The sequence below is a fragment of the Atta colombica genome, unplaced genomic scaffold (assembly GCF_001594045.1).
Source record: "Atta colombica isolate Treedump-2 unplaced genomic scaffold, Acol1.0 scaffold10, whole genome shotgun sequence".
NCBI lineage: Eukaryota > Metazoa > Arthropoda > Insecta > Hymenoptera > Formicidae > Atta > Atta colombica.
This window is the reverse complement of record NW_017259184.1, coordinates 509,784-525,130: the sequence shown is the minus strand read 5'-3', so window position 1 is coordinate 525,130 and position 15,347 is coordinate 509,784. Positions and strand designations below refer to the sequence as shown.

Sequence of the window (15,347 nt, the reverse complement as noted above, 5' to 3'; positions counted from 1 at the left end):
TATTTATAGTTCTTCATTGAGGAATGAGGATTCCTTGTTCCTCATTTCATGTTTCAATCTTCCTTGACCGAACAAGGAACCTTATTTTTATATTATTTCTATAATTTCCTTTTCTCAAGGGAGGTTATGAGTTTCCTTGAGGAGATGTAGCTTTCATAATCAAGCAAATCTCCAAATTTAATTCATCACATCGATCTTTTTACTTTCGATAGCTTTTAATTTAAATCTGACGCATCGATAATAATTTTGGTAGCTTTTTTTCGGAAATAAACTCTTCTAAAAGCATTTTCTCCTTCTTCGTATAATAAGCATTACGACGAATTCGATTGGAAGCACTGATGCATATTAAAACCATTTTACACTGATTTAATTTGAATATAAAAATAAAATGCAAATATTTCGAATTATAAAATACATATTTTATCTAACAGTACAATAAAATGTATTTTACAATTTAATCGATTTTCATATTTATTTATGAACATATATTTACGTTACTTTATGTATGTATGGCGGTTTTAATGTGCATCAGTGCGTAATGAGTGTGTTCAATCAAATTCGCTATTAGTTTTACTTTTGTCTATTATTGTTGCTTAATCACGATCTTATTTAATCAACAATGCCTTTATATTCGTAATTCACGATATTAGGTATGCGTATACTATATATTATGACGTGCTACCCTCAATACGTTATTAAAATCCCTAAAATATTCCTTCCTTCAGGAAGGCAGATCCGTTTATGAAACAAGGAAATTTTGAAGAATCGGGGAATTCTTCACGAAGCTTCTTTCATCCTTAAAATAAGGAAGGACTACGGCTGGTATTCATAAACGGTTCTTATTTTAAGATCGTCTTAAGTAATGTCTTAAGTAGCTAATGCGGCCTTCTGATTGATTCGTGACTTCTTAAGACTATATTTAAGACGGTCTTGAATAAGATTTGACTATGAATACCGGCCTATGAATACCGGCCTATGAATACAGATGTTATAATCTTGCCACTGCAGCTAATGCAGTAGCAAGATTCTAATCCAACTAGTAATCTAGCAGAAAAACAAACATCATGTACCGCTGGCATTATTCACTGTTGTACTACACAATTATATACACAATAGATCTGTTCACATTGCATAAAATCACCAAATATTTTTACACTTGAAATGAGATAGACATATATTTGAAACGAGAAAGCGAAGATGCCGAGTGTAAAAAGTGCGCGCAACGCACAAAGAACAGACCAATTAGAAGCCAGTTGTACTATCTTTCGATAAATTTGACATGTTAGATAAATCTCTGGCGATTGGATGATTTTGGGAGTTTTCCAGCAGAAGCACAAATGGATACAAGAGTCAATCCATTTCTCTTCTTACTGATTATTAAACAAGGACAGAAAGATTCTTGTCAATTTGTGTCTCTTGCGGGGAAGCTTCCTTTATTATTTACCTAGGCTTAGTTGTTCCACCTTTTAATAAATTTTACCTGTTAGCCCGGATCCTCATACAGACAATAGCGTTTTGACACAGCGCTGATTAGCGTGAAAAGTCTGTTGTGGGGGTAAAATTTATCTCCATTACCTATTTTTCACCAATCAGTGTTCGATGTCAAAGTGTTGTTGCCTATATGAGGATCCGGGCTTAAGATAAATCTGAAAATCGCACATATAATTGGATAATCTTGCTACTTACCTAACAGGTAAAATTTATCAAAAGATGAAACAATAAATCTCTAATGCTTAAAATTTATCAAAAGATGAAACAACCGGCTTTAAGGTCGGAATCAGACTACGCATTGAAGAATGAGATTAAAAATTGAAAGATTGAAGTTTGACCAATCAGAACAAAAGGAGCCAAAATTTCTTTGTCCTCATTGGTGAAATTTCAATCTGTAATCTTCAATGCATAGTCTGATTCCGGCCTAATACAATATATTAAGATTGTAACAATCTCTCTTCACGTACCATTATCATCTATATTTTTTAAAAAGTAATTATACTATAATAGATTAATTATAGAATTATTGACAAAACAACTTATTACGCTTTAGCCTGTGAAATTTAAAATAAAACCCATATAAATCATTAGATTGTTTGCGTTCAGTCAAAAAACGTAACTTTAAGCTTCTTGATTGGTTTATATTAATATGGTTAAATATTTAGATCCAATGAGGAATTGAAAACAAGATCAAGTTTCATCAACTCCGATTAATCGACCTAATCGACTAAGTGTCAACCGTGAGTGGTCGATTCTGCTGAATAGCAAATGCAATTGATCAGTTCCACTGTAAAGCGAGGAGCATTCTTGCATAATGCATAAGAATACATAAAACATAAGGAAGCGTTTATATTGGCCGCAATCGTATGTTGTATGCCGTAATCTGCAAGAATTGACTGATCACAGTCAAGTATTTTTCTCTCATTCGGCAATAAAAAGAGAATACTCGAAGATGATTGGTCAATTTTTACAGATTACGATATACGGCATATGATTACGGCCAATATAAACGCTTTCTTATTCATAGCATAGTGGGAGTAATTTTACCAGCAAAACTTCGTTCTATAAAAAGGAAGAAGGCAATAGCTTTAACTTTTCAACGCTGAATTTGAATTATGACGAAGTGAGGATAAACGCTAATTTTTTTGCATGAAAAAACAACTTCAAAGAGTGAAACTTCAATAAGAGAAGTAGAGGATGTTGACATAAAAATAAAGAAAATAATTCATTAAATCACCAAAAGATCTTAAAATCACAAAATTAGTGAAAAATCATCAAAAACAGTAATAATACACTGATATAAAGACAAAAGTATGTTTATGCGCAGGATGTAATCATGTGTCAGTCAAACAACCGATCAGAGTTGAGAGAATTCCAAAACTCAATTCAACTCTGTCAACTCGAGTATTATTTTATCTTTGTCAGTCATCGAATATTGAATAAAGATAAAGATTCTCGGAGTTGACAGATTTTTAATTTTGGAACGCACCCTAGAATTGTTATCAAGTTACCGTTTCGCAGTAAATTTGAATGTATTATTTCATCACTGTACTTAGAACACTCTTTGCAATACATTTTAACAAATACAGAAGACATTAAACACAAAGTAAATATTAAAAAACAATATTATAAATACAAAAATATTATAATGTAAAAAAGAATACTAAAAATAAAAATGTATATACCAGAAATTTATTTAACCTTCAAGTACTACGGTTGATCCGTGAGATCAAAAAAATGCTATCTATATCTGTATGCTCTATGCTATATCAATTTCGTCTCCTAGTTTCGCTTCTGTTAAGATGCATTCACATACAAGCGTGAATCAGTGGAAGTAGCAATCAATCAGCTGGGCGATACGGAAAGTGATGTAAAAAAAATATGTTTTTACGCCATTGTAAAAATCGCCTCGTTGATTGGTTGCTGCTTGACCCTAGACGCTTACATGTGAATACATCTGTACTTTCTCATTACATTCGACTTACACTTTGATTTTCATTTTTATCAAGGTCTGTAATTATCTTCAGGTCTTTTCATAAAATTCTTTTTACTGATTGATCAACAAAGTATTTGTACCATTAAATGGATCGCATCCATAAATCTGTTGCTTGCATCTTTTGTACTTAGCATCTTTGCTTTCTCTCTTTTCAACGGCCGAATGCATTTTATTTCGTCTAAAGTACAAAAATCTTTGAAAATTTCACGCAAACAAATCACTTGTCAGAAGTGTTCAAATGGTTCAAATTTAAACGCTAAGACGATTTGATTGGCTGGTGAAAGTTACGCTTGCGCAAATCACGCCACATATAGAAGCATCTCATTGGTTTTTATTTTTTATTCGACCAATCATATTGAGTATTTCTAATTTAACCGCTCAGTGTCGCAACTTGAATACATTTAAATTATGGTATAACATAAAGCCTGCTGCTCGCTGTTCCCGCGAGCCATCAGCCACGCCGTGTGCGAAAATATGGCGGGTGTCACTTTTCTCATGTACCGTCTGACGAACAACATTAAAGGAGAGGAAAAATAAAGAGGAGAAGAAGAACAGTATTCGCCAGTTACTTCACGGGCATTCGGCTCTCTCGATGCATCTCGCATTGTTCCGTGCGGGAGTATTCCGTTTCACGCGTGCCACCAGAGGTATGACCGAAGTTCGAGAGGGGAGATTCGCCGACTTCTCATTTCAGGCGACCGGCGAAATCGTTCCCTCGCGGTAACGTAAGCCAATGTAATGATATCTCGCGTTCGCGGTGGAGACGGTCCCCTGGTCCATTCCGGCGACTCGATGCGGATGTCGCACGCGTTTACTTCCCAGATTTCACCCGGTCTCTCGTTCCGCACTGGCTTGCTTCGCCTCGAGAGACGTAGACGTTCCCGCCGTAACCTTTCGTCGCCATTAAGTCTGTTCGCCTTGCTTGAAACTCCAAAAATGTTTCTACTTAAAACGAGAGAGTTAAATATCGAGCATTGAAGAGAGAGAGAGAGAGAGAGAGAGAGAGAGAGAGAGAGAAAGCGAAAATGCTGAAGCAAAAGGTGCAAGCAACGTAAACAAGTTGTAAACATCCGCTGCACACACGCGAGATTTGCGTTTTCATGAAACTTTAAATATATAGAAACTTAAATATATAGAAAGTTTCATCAAACTAACTTGAGGTTTTCAAAATTTTGGAAAAAAACAAGAAATTTCCTTTCAACTAAATTATCCTGGTGAAAATAAAAATCAGCGCGTAAGTCGAACGTAATGGGAGAGTAACGCTTGTAATGGACGTTACTTTTAAGCCTTAAGTCGCATAAGAAATTGATTTGAAATTACAGTCGAATTCAAGGAGAATAATCGACTATGATTCATCCATTTCTTATGGCTTAAGGTTTAAAACTATTGTAGATCCATTACATTCTTGTGCTCTGATTTCTATTTTCATCAGGATACCAAATATTTTCGACGATGAAATACTCTATAATGATATTTTCATGTTAGATGTTCATTTATTTTATTCAAAATTGATTATATTATGCTACGTTTAGATACTTCATATAAAGCAGCCTTTAACATACTTTAGCATAATGCAAGAGACCAAATTCATCATTAATTTTTCAAATTAAAATTCAAATTGCAATTTTTTTTTAGAGCAAATAATTTATGTAGTTTTGACAATATTATCTTAGGCGTTTACGATTTTATTTTTCTAATGTTTACGTATTATTACGTAATTTACATTAATTTATATTTTATTTTCAGAACACTTGTAACGATCTGTTAAAAATGTCTAGCCCTGTGGAATCAGACACTTGCGTGCCAGACACGCAGGAGATTCATTATGAAGGTACCAATGAAAGCTTGAAAGTTACTAGCGAGACTCAAGAGACAAACTTGAATGAGAGTCAAGATTTTCGTCTTGTCGATTCTGAAGGAGATGAAAGTATGGTAGAGAAGTTAAAACAGATACAGGCTGGAAATCATGACCAAGTGGATGCGCAACAAATCCATTCCAAATCAATTCCAGAAACATTGCAAATGGAAGAGAGTAACACGATAATAACTGCAAATGATAAAGAAGACGAATCTATCATAGATGAAAAAGTAATGGAAAGCGATGCCAGACTTGAAAGGACTACGGAGAACGTATTCAGCGAGTTGTGCGAGTCAGAGAAAAAAGATGAGCTCTTTGACGAGGATGAGATTATCCAAGGTACGCCTCCTCAGAGTTATTCGCCACTCAGAAAAATAGGCAGTGTCGACGTTAATCTGAAACGTAAAGCTAGTGCATTTGACGAACCATCTGCCAAGATCCCTAAAATGTCTGAGGAGGATGAAGGAAAGCTTCACAAGCGACTGGAGGAGGAGAGTCGTCAGTCTTGTGGATCTGATGATTCTTACCAGGACTTATTCAAAAATATAGACAAGAATGTTATAATAGAGGAGACCCAAGATCCAGCTACTGTAGAATTTACTCAGAACACTCTGAAGACTCTCACTGAGCACACAGCAGAAACGATAAATGATGACAAGGTTCAGGAGCATCATGCCGAGCAGACAAATCAGCAAGACGAGAAATACGACGTGGGAAAAGATGAGAATTTGAATGTCTCTGCAAAACTTACAGACATCAGCAATAATGATAGTATCACCGTCAACTTTAACGCCACAAACGAAAATAATTTTCTGGAAGAAAATAATGTGTTGATCGAAAAAGATGTTACTTCCACGAATGCTATAATAGAAAAATCCGAAGTCGGAACATTAGATGAGCCGGAGCTTGTAAAAGATACAGAAACAACATCCGATGAAAATAATCAGTCGAACTGCGTCAAATTGATTAAGAAAACTGTTAACGAGAACGACAAAGAGATCCCGTCCTCACAAACCAAGTCGCGAAGCAGCGTAGAATTGATATCAATAGAGAATATTAACCGAATCATTGATAATAAATCAAAGCCACAAATAGTGGAAATAGATGACGACGATGAAAAGATATTGAATTCGTCGACCGAGGTGATATACGATCGTCAGAGTATGAAAAAGAAACCGGAAGTTGTTCAGATTGATGATTCGCACGAGGATGGCGAGAAGATCTTGAATTTGTTAGAGAAGAAAGAGATTGAGGTTTCTGAGATTCAGGTCATGGACAAGAGTTACGAAGGAAAGAGCAGTTATGAGAGTAAGAGCAGTTACGAAGGCAAGGGCATTTACGAGAACAAGAGCAGTTATAAGGAGAGCGGATCATCTCAGGAGTCGAAATCGTCAGACAAGAGACTAGTGAATGGCAGCACCGAGTCCAAGAAAAGCGACGCCGACACGACCGTGAGCTTGGACTCTGATACATTCTCCGTAAGTGAGGAACAGTTTCTGCCTGCTACAGCGACAACTACCGCGCATAATATGAAGAAGGTAGATGGCATCAAAAGCATCTCTTTCGAGTCTAAAAACGTAGACAACATCGAACTCATCAGCATAAGCGATCATGAAACATCTAACGTGGAGGAGAAGAACAAGTCTGATCTGTTCTATAACAATATGCTGGGGAAGACAAAGCAGGTGAGTGACTGATAAAGATACTCTGTCTATTATATACAATTTTACTATACAGAGTGGTCCACTTAAATCGATCATCTTGAATATTTCATTTATTTTTAATGATATGTAAAAATGTTTCAAATGAAAGTGGAACGATTTCGAGGGAAACGTATTTTGATCACGTTTTTTTTTCTGGTGGAAAAGCCAAAAAGATAGATATAAAGATCACTTCTTTCCATTTTTTTAAATGGAATTATGTGATTTTTTTTTTTTTTTTTAGATAATATGATTCCTCTAATAGAATACAGTAACTAAAAAATAAATAGTTTACGAGATATTTTCTGTTAAATATGTCAGAATAAAATATGTGAAATATCTAAATTATTGGATTTTTAATATCTCTATCTTAATACTTTTATATGCAGAATAATTAGAGAAATCATATTATATAAACAAAAATTACATTCCATTTAAAAGAGTGGAGGTCGTATCTTTTTAAAACCTCCACCTAGAAAAAAAATAACGTGACCAAATATATCCCCCTCGAAACCGTTATACTTTCATTTGAAATATTTTTTTATATCATTAAAAATAAGCGAAATATTCAAGATGTTCAATTTAAGTGCATCACCTTGTGATAAAAGATACATGAATTTATTAATAAATTGATAATGTTTTAGAATAGATGTAATTATAATTATTAAGTAACATAAAATAATTATTATAAGAACTTCATTAAAATTGATCTTGACTTTTGACCCTTTTACGTGATTGATTTGATTCATTTTGTTTTGATGAAACTAAAATTCTTGCGTATTTATTGCTAAAACTTGAAAGAGTTATGAGAAATTTATTTTACAGACAATTGGATGAATAGACAAACAGACAGTTGGCTCAACACTGTGAAATAATAAAATATAGTTTTTATGCTACATAAAAAATGAAGATATAAAATATTACATAAAAATTTCACATGAATGGAAAACACTATATAGTCAAGCCAGTTCTTTGTACTTAATAATATTTCTTGAATTTATACAGTTTACAGTTTAAGCAAATTGTGATCAAAAATCATTGTAAAAGGACTCCGTATTAATTATATAGAATCATATTAATCATATAGAAAGTGTAACTATGTAGAGTCAAATTCGCGGAAACTGTGATATTTTATAGATTACGAGATGCTAATCAAAGTCACTTTTTCCATATGATAAATGCAGAGTCTTTTCTGAGAGTGCATATAAATACATGAGAAAATACAGAATTGGAAAGCATTACTTTTCCATTACTTTTTATAATAGATATATTTGATAGTGACATTGCAATTTTTTATAACTAAATGCTAAGATTGTGCTAAGGTGGAAAAATCGATTTTTCCAATCTTGGCACAACCTTAACATTTAGTTATAAAAAATTGCAATGTCATGTTTATTACAAAAAGTAACGGAAAAAGTAATGCTTCCCAACTCTAAAAAAATACTATTATACTATTATACTATTATAGGAAGAGCGAGAGATCGGTGTCTACGTGAAGCTCAAGTGTTTAGTACACATGGACGAGAACACGAAGGAGCTCGTAAGAAAAGAGTTGACTATGGTGCAGTGCGAACCTGTAATCGAGTCGAGCAGACCGAAGAATGAAGACAGTCAGTCCTCGTTGGCAGATATTTCCGACAACAAGGAATCGCCTGGTTCCGTGAACAGCAATCCTCAGTTATATCAACTCTTTCCGTCCCGGTGGTCCATGATGTCATCATCAAGCTCAGGGTCCAGCGCTGCTTCTTTGGCTTTTAAAATGGCTAAGAACACTGGACACCTCTTCACGATGCCAACGGGTCTGCCGAAGCACACGAAGAAATCTTCCCAGGACATTCCATTAACAGTGGCGGACAAACAGACGTTGGATGAGACTTATGATCGTTTGACGCACGAATGGAAGAACCACCGCTTGCTTATAACGACTGTCCTGAATTACGCAAACATGGAACTAAGCAGTAATACCTCCGCCGTTACAGCCCCCACAGGGATTCTCGATACTTTCGTAAATGTAAGCAACGAGCGACTGGACGATCATCATCATCATCACTTGGAAAAGATCAATATGCGCTCGTCGACGCCGTCGGATCATCTCACGAGTTTGAAAGTGGAATTAACTGTCACGCCAAAGAGCACAAAAAAGAGCGGCAAAGCTGCGAAGAGACCGAGAAGCAAACTGACGAGATCGATCACCGCGCAGATTAACGGCGAGAACGATGCCAAAAATATTCCTAACGAGCCGGCTCTGCACGCCATGGAAACCGACACACCGAGCAAAAAGAAAAGCAAGGTAGAGGAGGACGAGAGGCTGGTAAATGATGTGGACACTCAGGCGAAGTCGCCGCGAAGCATGTTGGCTGACGAGCTAATCGGTAAGAACGTGTTCGCCAAATGGTCAGATAACAGCTACTATCTTGGCACGGTGAGCGATCGACTGAAGGCCAAGTACAAGGTGAACTTCTATGACGGCAAGAGCAAGACGCTCATACCTGAGTTTGTGATACCGATACCAAAGATTCTGAAAAAGGGTCTGTCTGTATACGCGACCACAAAGACCGACGATTATGGTTCTTGCGGCATCATCATCGATGTTGAAACGTCGACCAACGGCGACACGTACTACACGGTGGAGACTGACGAGGGCGAGAAATTGCGCGTACAAATACAGAATATCTCCTTGTCTGCTGATCAGGCGCAGGTGTTAAAGGAAGAAGTAGACACCATAAGTAAGAGTTCTCTGCCGAGCACGCCGAAAGCGCTCGGCCAGGTGACCTTGGACAACGTAGTTGACGGCAAACGACGCTCCAAGAGAATCGGAACACCACTTTCCTCGACTCCTAAGTCCAGAAACAACGCTGGAGGCTCGAGCACCTCTATCAGTAAAATCAAACTGGAACCCTCGGTGTCCGGCATATCCGTCAAGTTGAAGACGGAAAAGGCATTGTCGGAAAGCGAGGGAATGTCGAGCGATTCAAATGTCGAATCGACTCGCAGTAAAACAGAGGACGAATATGCTCTGATGGGAATACAGAGAGAGATAATTGGCACGCCGTTTGAACAGATCGCGAAAGGACCGCAAAGTAGGAACAAGAGTAAATCACGTAGTAAGAAGAAGGAGGACCCGGAAATGATTGCTACTCTTGGTCCGATCCCTACGAACTCCAACATCTTCAAGGGCACGTCATTCATCCTTACTTGCATACCCTTAGAGAAACTGGAAAGGTATCTTTTACTTATTCATTTGGCAAATGAACGGAAAGGTCTTAATTCTAGTAAGAATTAATGCTAGACACTCGAGGAATTAACATAATAAATAAAAATATACAGTGAGACTGCCAAATGAGTAGCTCAGTGAGTAATTTTATTGTATTGCTGCAGATGAAGAATCTTTAAAAGATCTAGCATACAAGTATTTAATGTTCTTAACAGGTGTTTCATTTAACATGAAACACTCCTTTTGTTTTTGCAGAGTAAGGAGTCGAATAAAAATATATTCAGAATTCAGACAGAACTGTTTGGCTTGATGAAACATATAATAATGACAAAATTAATTTTTTATGAAAGCCATGACATTTTTAAATAGAATTCTATGATTTTTTTTACATAATATGATTCTTCTAATTATTCTACAGATAAAAGTATTATATATAAAGGTACAGATATTATCAATATTTTACGATTTAAACTATCGATTTTTGACATTTCCAATACTTTTAGATGCAGAATAATTAGAATAAGATAAAACGGATGATCACATTAGATGGAGTATTCTAATACTTAAATATCATGTTCTTAAATTGATTAAAAGAATTTTATTAACTTATAATTTAAATTGAAAACAAATTGACAAAAATGATCGTAAAATTATATGTTGGCCGAAAACTTTCGGTAGCCATTGTAATAATATAAAAATATTAAAAAATGAACAAAATACAGCTACCTTTCTTAAGACACAAAGCATTATTCGCATGTTTTTATTTAAATTAAGAATTCTATTCATTATTCACTAACTCATTCTGCATCATTTCAGGTATCAGGATACGAAGACCAACGCTGGGTCGAATACAGAAACGGAAGCCACCGAAACGGATCTCGAAACAGACTACGAGGATGATTGGGTGAAGCGACATTTCGTACGCGAAAGACTTCACGAGCAGATCATAGCAGGTGGCGGGAAGATCTATGAGGATTTCGAAAAGATACCAGAAAACGAGTACGAAAATACAATACTCATCACGAACGTGCCAAATACCACAGCAAAGAACATATTATGTCTGTCGGCCGGCATCAAAATATGCAATCACGAATATATCATCAGATGCTGTTCAGAGGTAGCGCGAGATCCCTTATTCTCTACATTAATTCCTTACCTGTTTAATGTAAATAAAATACGGATTCTTTCTCTCTCTTTCTCTCTCAAAACAGATTATTATTTCTTTATCCTTTTATTCATAATTACCATTCCATTTTCTTAATAAAAAAAAAGGAAGATTATAGACTTAAAATGATTCTTTAGTAATTTGAGTTATCATAGAAATGTCTAATTTTTTTATATAATTGTAGTTGAACTATCGAAACTGACATGTGCAAAATTCTAGATTAACGATGAATTACGAGAGAAAAAAAATTGAAAATATAATATCTTTCACATATAACTTAGATAAATAAGACGCTTTTTTAGCTTCTTCTTCTTTTATTATGGCTTTTGCCTCCAGTAGATCAATACGGCCAGAGCAAAAAATGTATAAAAAAATGGAAGAGTGAAATGAGCGCCTGCGTCTACGTCGTTACGAACGCGCGTCAGGACGAACGGATGGATCATATAAAACCGCGGGACAGTATATGTTTCTCAAGGCCCAGTTTAAGTTGGCAACACTTTCAAAAATATACAAGATAAAAGCATCTGAGCCAAGATGTTTGCCGCAAGCAAATGGTTCTTCAGAACTGCTTCTTTAACTAACTGCACAAATCCATAGATTTTTTTCAAAAACGAGATTATAATAGTTTAAAAAATTACGATTTTAATGGTCACAAAAAAGTAATAGTAGTCAACGAAAATTCTGGAAAGATATTTACGTCCATAAACTTGCATATAAATTTAATCTCGAAAAGTAATAAACATAAACATGTCATCTTGTTTTCATTTGATGAAGCTGCTCTTGATTTACTATCATGTTCCTATTTCATTAAGATATACATGTAGTTTTAATATTTTATCCAAATTATACAGATATTTGTAATTTTGGGTGAGTCCTAGGAAAGCACCTCAAATTTTTAGTATTTAAAGAACCACCTTAAACAAATATAATCAAAATTACAAATCTAGGCAATGTTGTTCTAATAAATCTAGATAACGCTATTTAGTATTAAAGTAAATTTTATTTAAAAAGTTTATTGAATAAACTTTATTATACATCTTCCTTTCATAATCTCGTTTCAATGTTTCTTTTGCAATATTTTCGCTGTATGTCATACCATGATTTCGTTTATTATTGTATTTGATTAAATTGTCAACAATTGCGTCACAAATAACAGTCTCACATTTTATCGTATGTTTTTAGAAAAGGACCATAAACAAGGCGGAAGTTGCTCTTCCAAACGGCTGGAGTTTGCAGAGAAAAGCTTACGTAGAAGGGCATGATGCATATACAAAGAAACCGTTGTCAGAAATCGTCGTAATAATTCCTAGTCTGGCATCCATCAATTTGCCACAATTTGCCACATTCTGGCGACAAGTCTGCGAGCACGCGGGCGCGGTAGTTATAATCGCGGAGAATCCAGGTATTTTATTTCATCATTAAGATCAACTCGTCAATAAGTTCCTTTAAAGCAAATTTACTATTCAGCAGCTACCGATATATGTATAATATTAAGATAAAAATACATAGGGTGCGTCATCAAAATTCGGACAAATCAATTTAAATTCAATTTAAATTTTCCGCTATATTATGCCTCCGCCAGAGATTGTTGTTGGCGTCCGAGAAAGCCTGATGCTTTTAGTAAACAGTCATATTCTCAACATGGCCGCGATGTTGAAATCAAGTGCGGAGTGTCGATCGAAGAGCCGCGTCATCGAAGACCTTCGTGCTGGGCGCTTAGCAACGAAATAATTCGGTTCTTTGGATACCCGAAACCAACCGTTTATGATGTTGTGGCAAAATATACGGACAACAGTCCAACGAAGATTTCAGTATGCCAGTGAGGAAGAGTCACTCGAAAGAACGCACCACGAGGACCTCCGCAGTTATTGAAAGGATTCAAGCGCTGATTTCGAATGACCCAGGGTAATCATTGCGAAAATTATTGATTGGTGTAAGTGAGCCAACAATGCATCGAATTGCCGAGGAGGACCTTCGATATAAATCATATACATTAAAGATATGACAGATACTTCCTGAGGCTGCCAGAACAAGTCGAGTTGCTCGTCTCGGCTCCCATTTTGGCTTTCCAACAGATTTAAATCTCTTGGACTACTACGGTATAGAGCGTAGTTGAAAGGGTCATAAACAAGTCTCGGCATCCCAATGTGACATCATTAAGGATCACTATTAAGACAACATTCATCGGCATGGACAGCGCTACATTATAGCGTGCGAACACTTTAGACCAAGAATAGAGGCCGTCATTCAAGCTAATGGAGAATATATGGGGAAATAATTGTGCTCTACAGAAATTCCCCAAGTGCCATGTAAAAGGATTTTCTGTAATATTTAATTTTTCATTAAAAACATTTTGTTTAAAGAAATTGTTCGATTTGTCCGGATTTTGGTGACGCACCTTGTATATAGTTTATTAAATGTGTAGAAATTCAAATAAAATTGTTTCACACGCGTGTATTATCTCAAATTATGATTAATAGAAAAGCTTATGAATTTTTGTTTTTGTTTTTTTTTTTTCAGATGCAATGGAGACGGATTTTGCCGATACTGTAGTCATGTCTAATTGGAAGTGTCCATCGTGGGCACAGAAGAAGGCGATTCAATTAAATATTCCAATCTTGTCCACCACGTGGGTGGTTCAGTGTATAATCGAAGGCAAACTCTGCCCACAAAACCATCCACGTTACAGATATACTTGTATACCAAATTAGGAGTTTTCGTTAATTAGAAAGCTGTTGTTTTTATAATCATGAGTCACCTATGATCAATGTGACTACTAGAATATATTTTCTTTTGTTTTCCAAGTTTTTTCCATTTTTTTTTCCGGCCTTCCATGTATTACAATAAGAGATGAAAGGATAACTTTACAATCGTAAATCTTGATATTTTTCGAATTCCTTCTTTTTATAACATTTTTAATAATTTCTGGAACGCTAGAACGTACGCGATGTATTGTCTACACTATATTTTCTCTAGGACACACCCCCAAGTTATTCTTTCTATCTTATATTTGTATGTTTGATATGACTGATCAATATAATTCATGCATTTTTATATGGCAATTCATCCTCGTACGAGGATACGTGTAATGCTTTACACTTTTGTAAGATTTTGTATAAAAATAGACGTGTGCGCGGGAACCGCAGGTCAGTTTTATACATGACATAGATGAATCCTCGTCGTAAAGCATCTTAAGAAATCGTAGTTTTACGATAATTCAAGCATAATCGTGCCGTGTCAAATTGCATTTATATGTAGACAAGAAACGCGAAATTGATTTTAGTCAATACAGCCGATATTCTCGAGGAAATGACGTGAATCAATAAATTCTTATTCCGCTTTCTATCGATTTTTTATAAACGGGCACGTTTACATGTCTATTAGATGTCTATCTCATTTAACGACATTAATGCTCGTTTCTATCAATGTATTAATTTTAATCTTGATTCAATTTGCTCTTCATTCTTTTCTGATACTAAGAATTAGAAAAAGATGAAGAATTCAACTGAGATCAAAATTAATCTACATTGGTAGAAACAGACATAAAACTCCTGTTTTCTCACGCGTAAAATTATATGAGAAATCCAAAATGAGGTGAATTTGTTTCTTTACAATGTAAATTATCAAATTCAAGATAAATTAACTTTTTCGCACTCATTCGATAGTATATATTCATTCTCTCTAAAAATATAAGACATTTCTACATAAAGAAAAATGATGTAAGAAATTTCCGATCAGCTTCTGAAATGTCATAATTCGTTACAGCGGCGAGAGAAAACAGAAGTCTTAAGAGAATATTTTTATGAAAGATAAAAATTACTTTGATGGACACGATATTGAAACGTAATTGGCAAAACTTTTACTAAGTTTTATTGAAGTAAATTACCGAATTTTTGTACGTGCACATGTGCGAAGATGCGTTG

General features: G+C 35.3%; 1 protein-coding gene across 3 annotated transcripts; it reads left to right on the top strand.

Annotated features, from left to right (window-relative positions):
* The first annotated feature begins 3,935 nt into the window (after nucleotides 1-3,935).
* LOC108684467 lies at nucleotides 3,936-14,206 on the top strand. Of its 3 annotated transcripts, XM_018188795.1 has the most exons (6): nucleotides 3,936-4,134; nucleotides 5,234-7,030; nucleotides 8,514-10,267; nucleotides 11,076-11,376; nucleotides 12,607-12,826; nucleotides 13,945-14,206. In XM_018188795.1, the coding sequence occupies exons 2-6, from the start codon at nucleotides 5,258-5,260 to the stop codon at nucleotides 14,133-14,135; spliced, it is 4,239 nt and encodes a 1,412-aa protein (XP_018044284.1). In that variant the 5' UTR covers nucleotides 3,936-4,134; nucleotides 5,234-5,257; the 3' UTR covers nucleotides 14,136-14,206. The 3 variants fall into 3 exon arrangements, with proteins under 3 accessions (XP_018044284.1, XP_018044292.1, XP_018044302.1); XM_018188803.1 differs by lacking the exons at nucleotides 12,607-12,826; nucleotides 13,945-14,206 and adding an exon at nucleotides 11,764-12,000; XM_018188813.1 differs by lacking the exons at nucleotides 12,607-12,826; nucleotides 13,945-14,206 and adding an exon at nucleotides 11,761-12,000.
* Nucleotides 14,207-15,347: the final 1,141 nt, after the last annotated feature.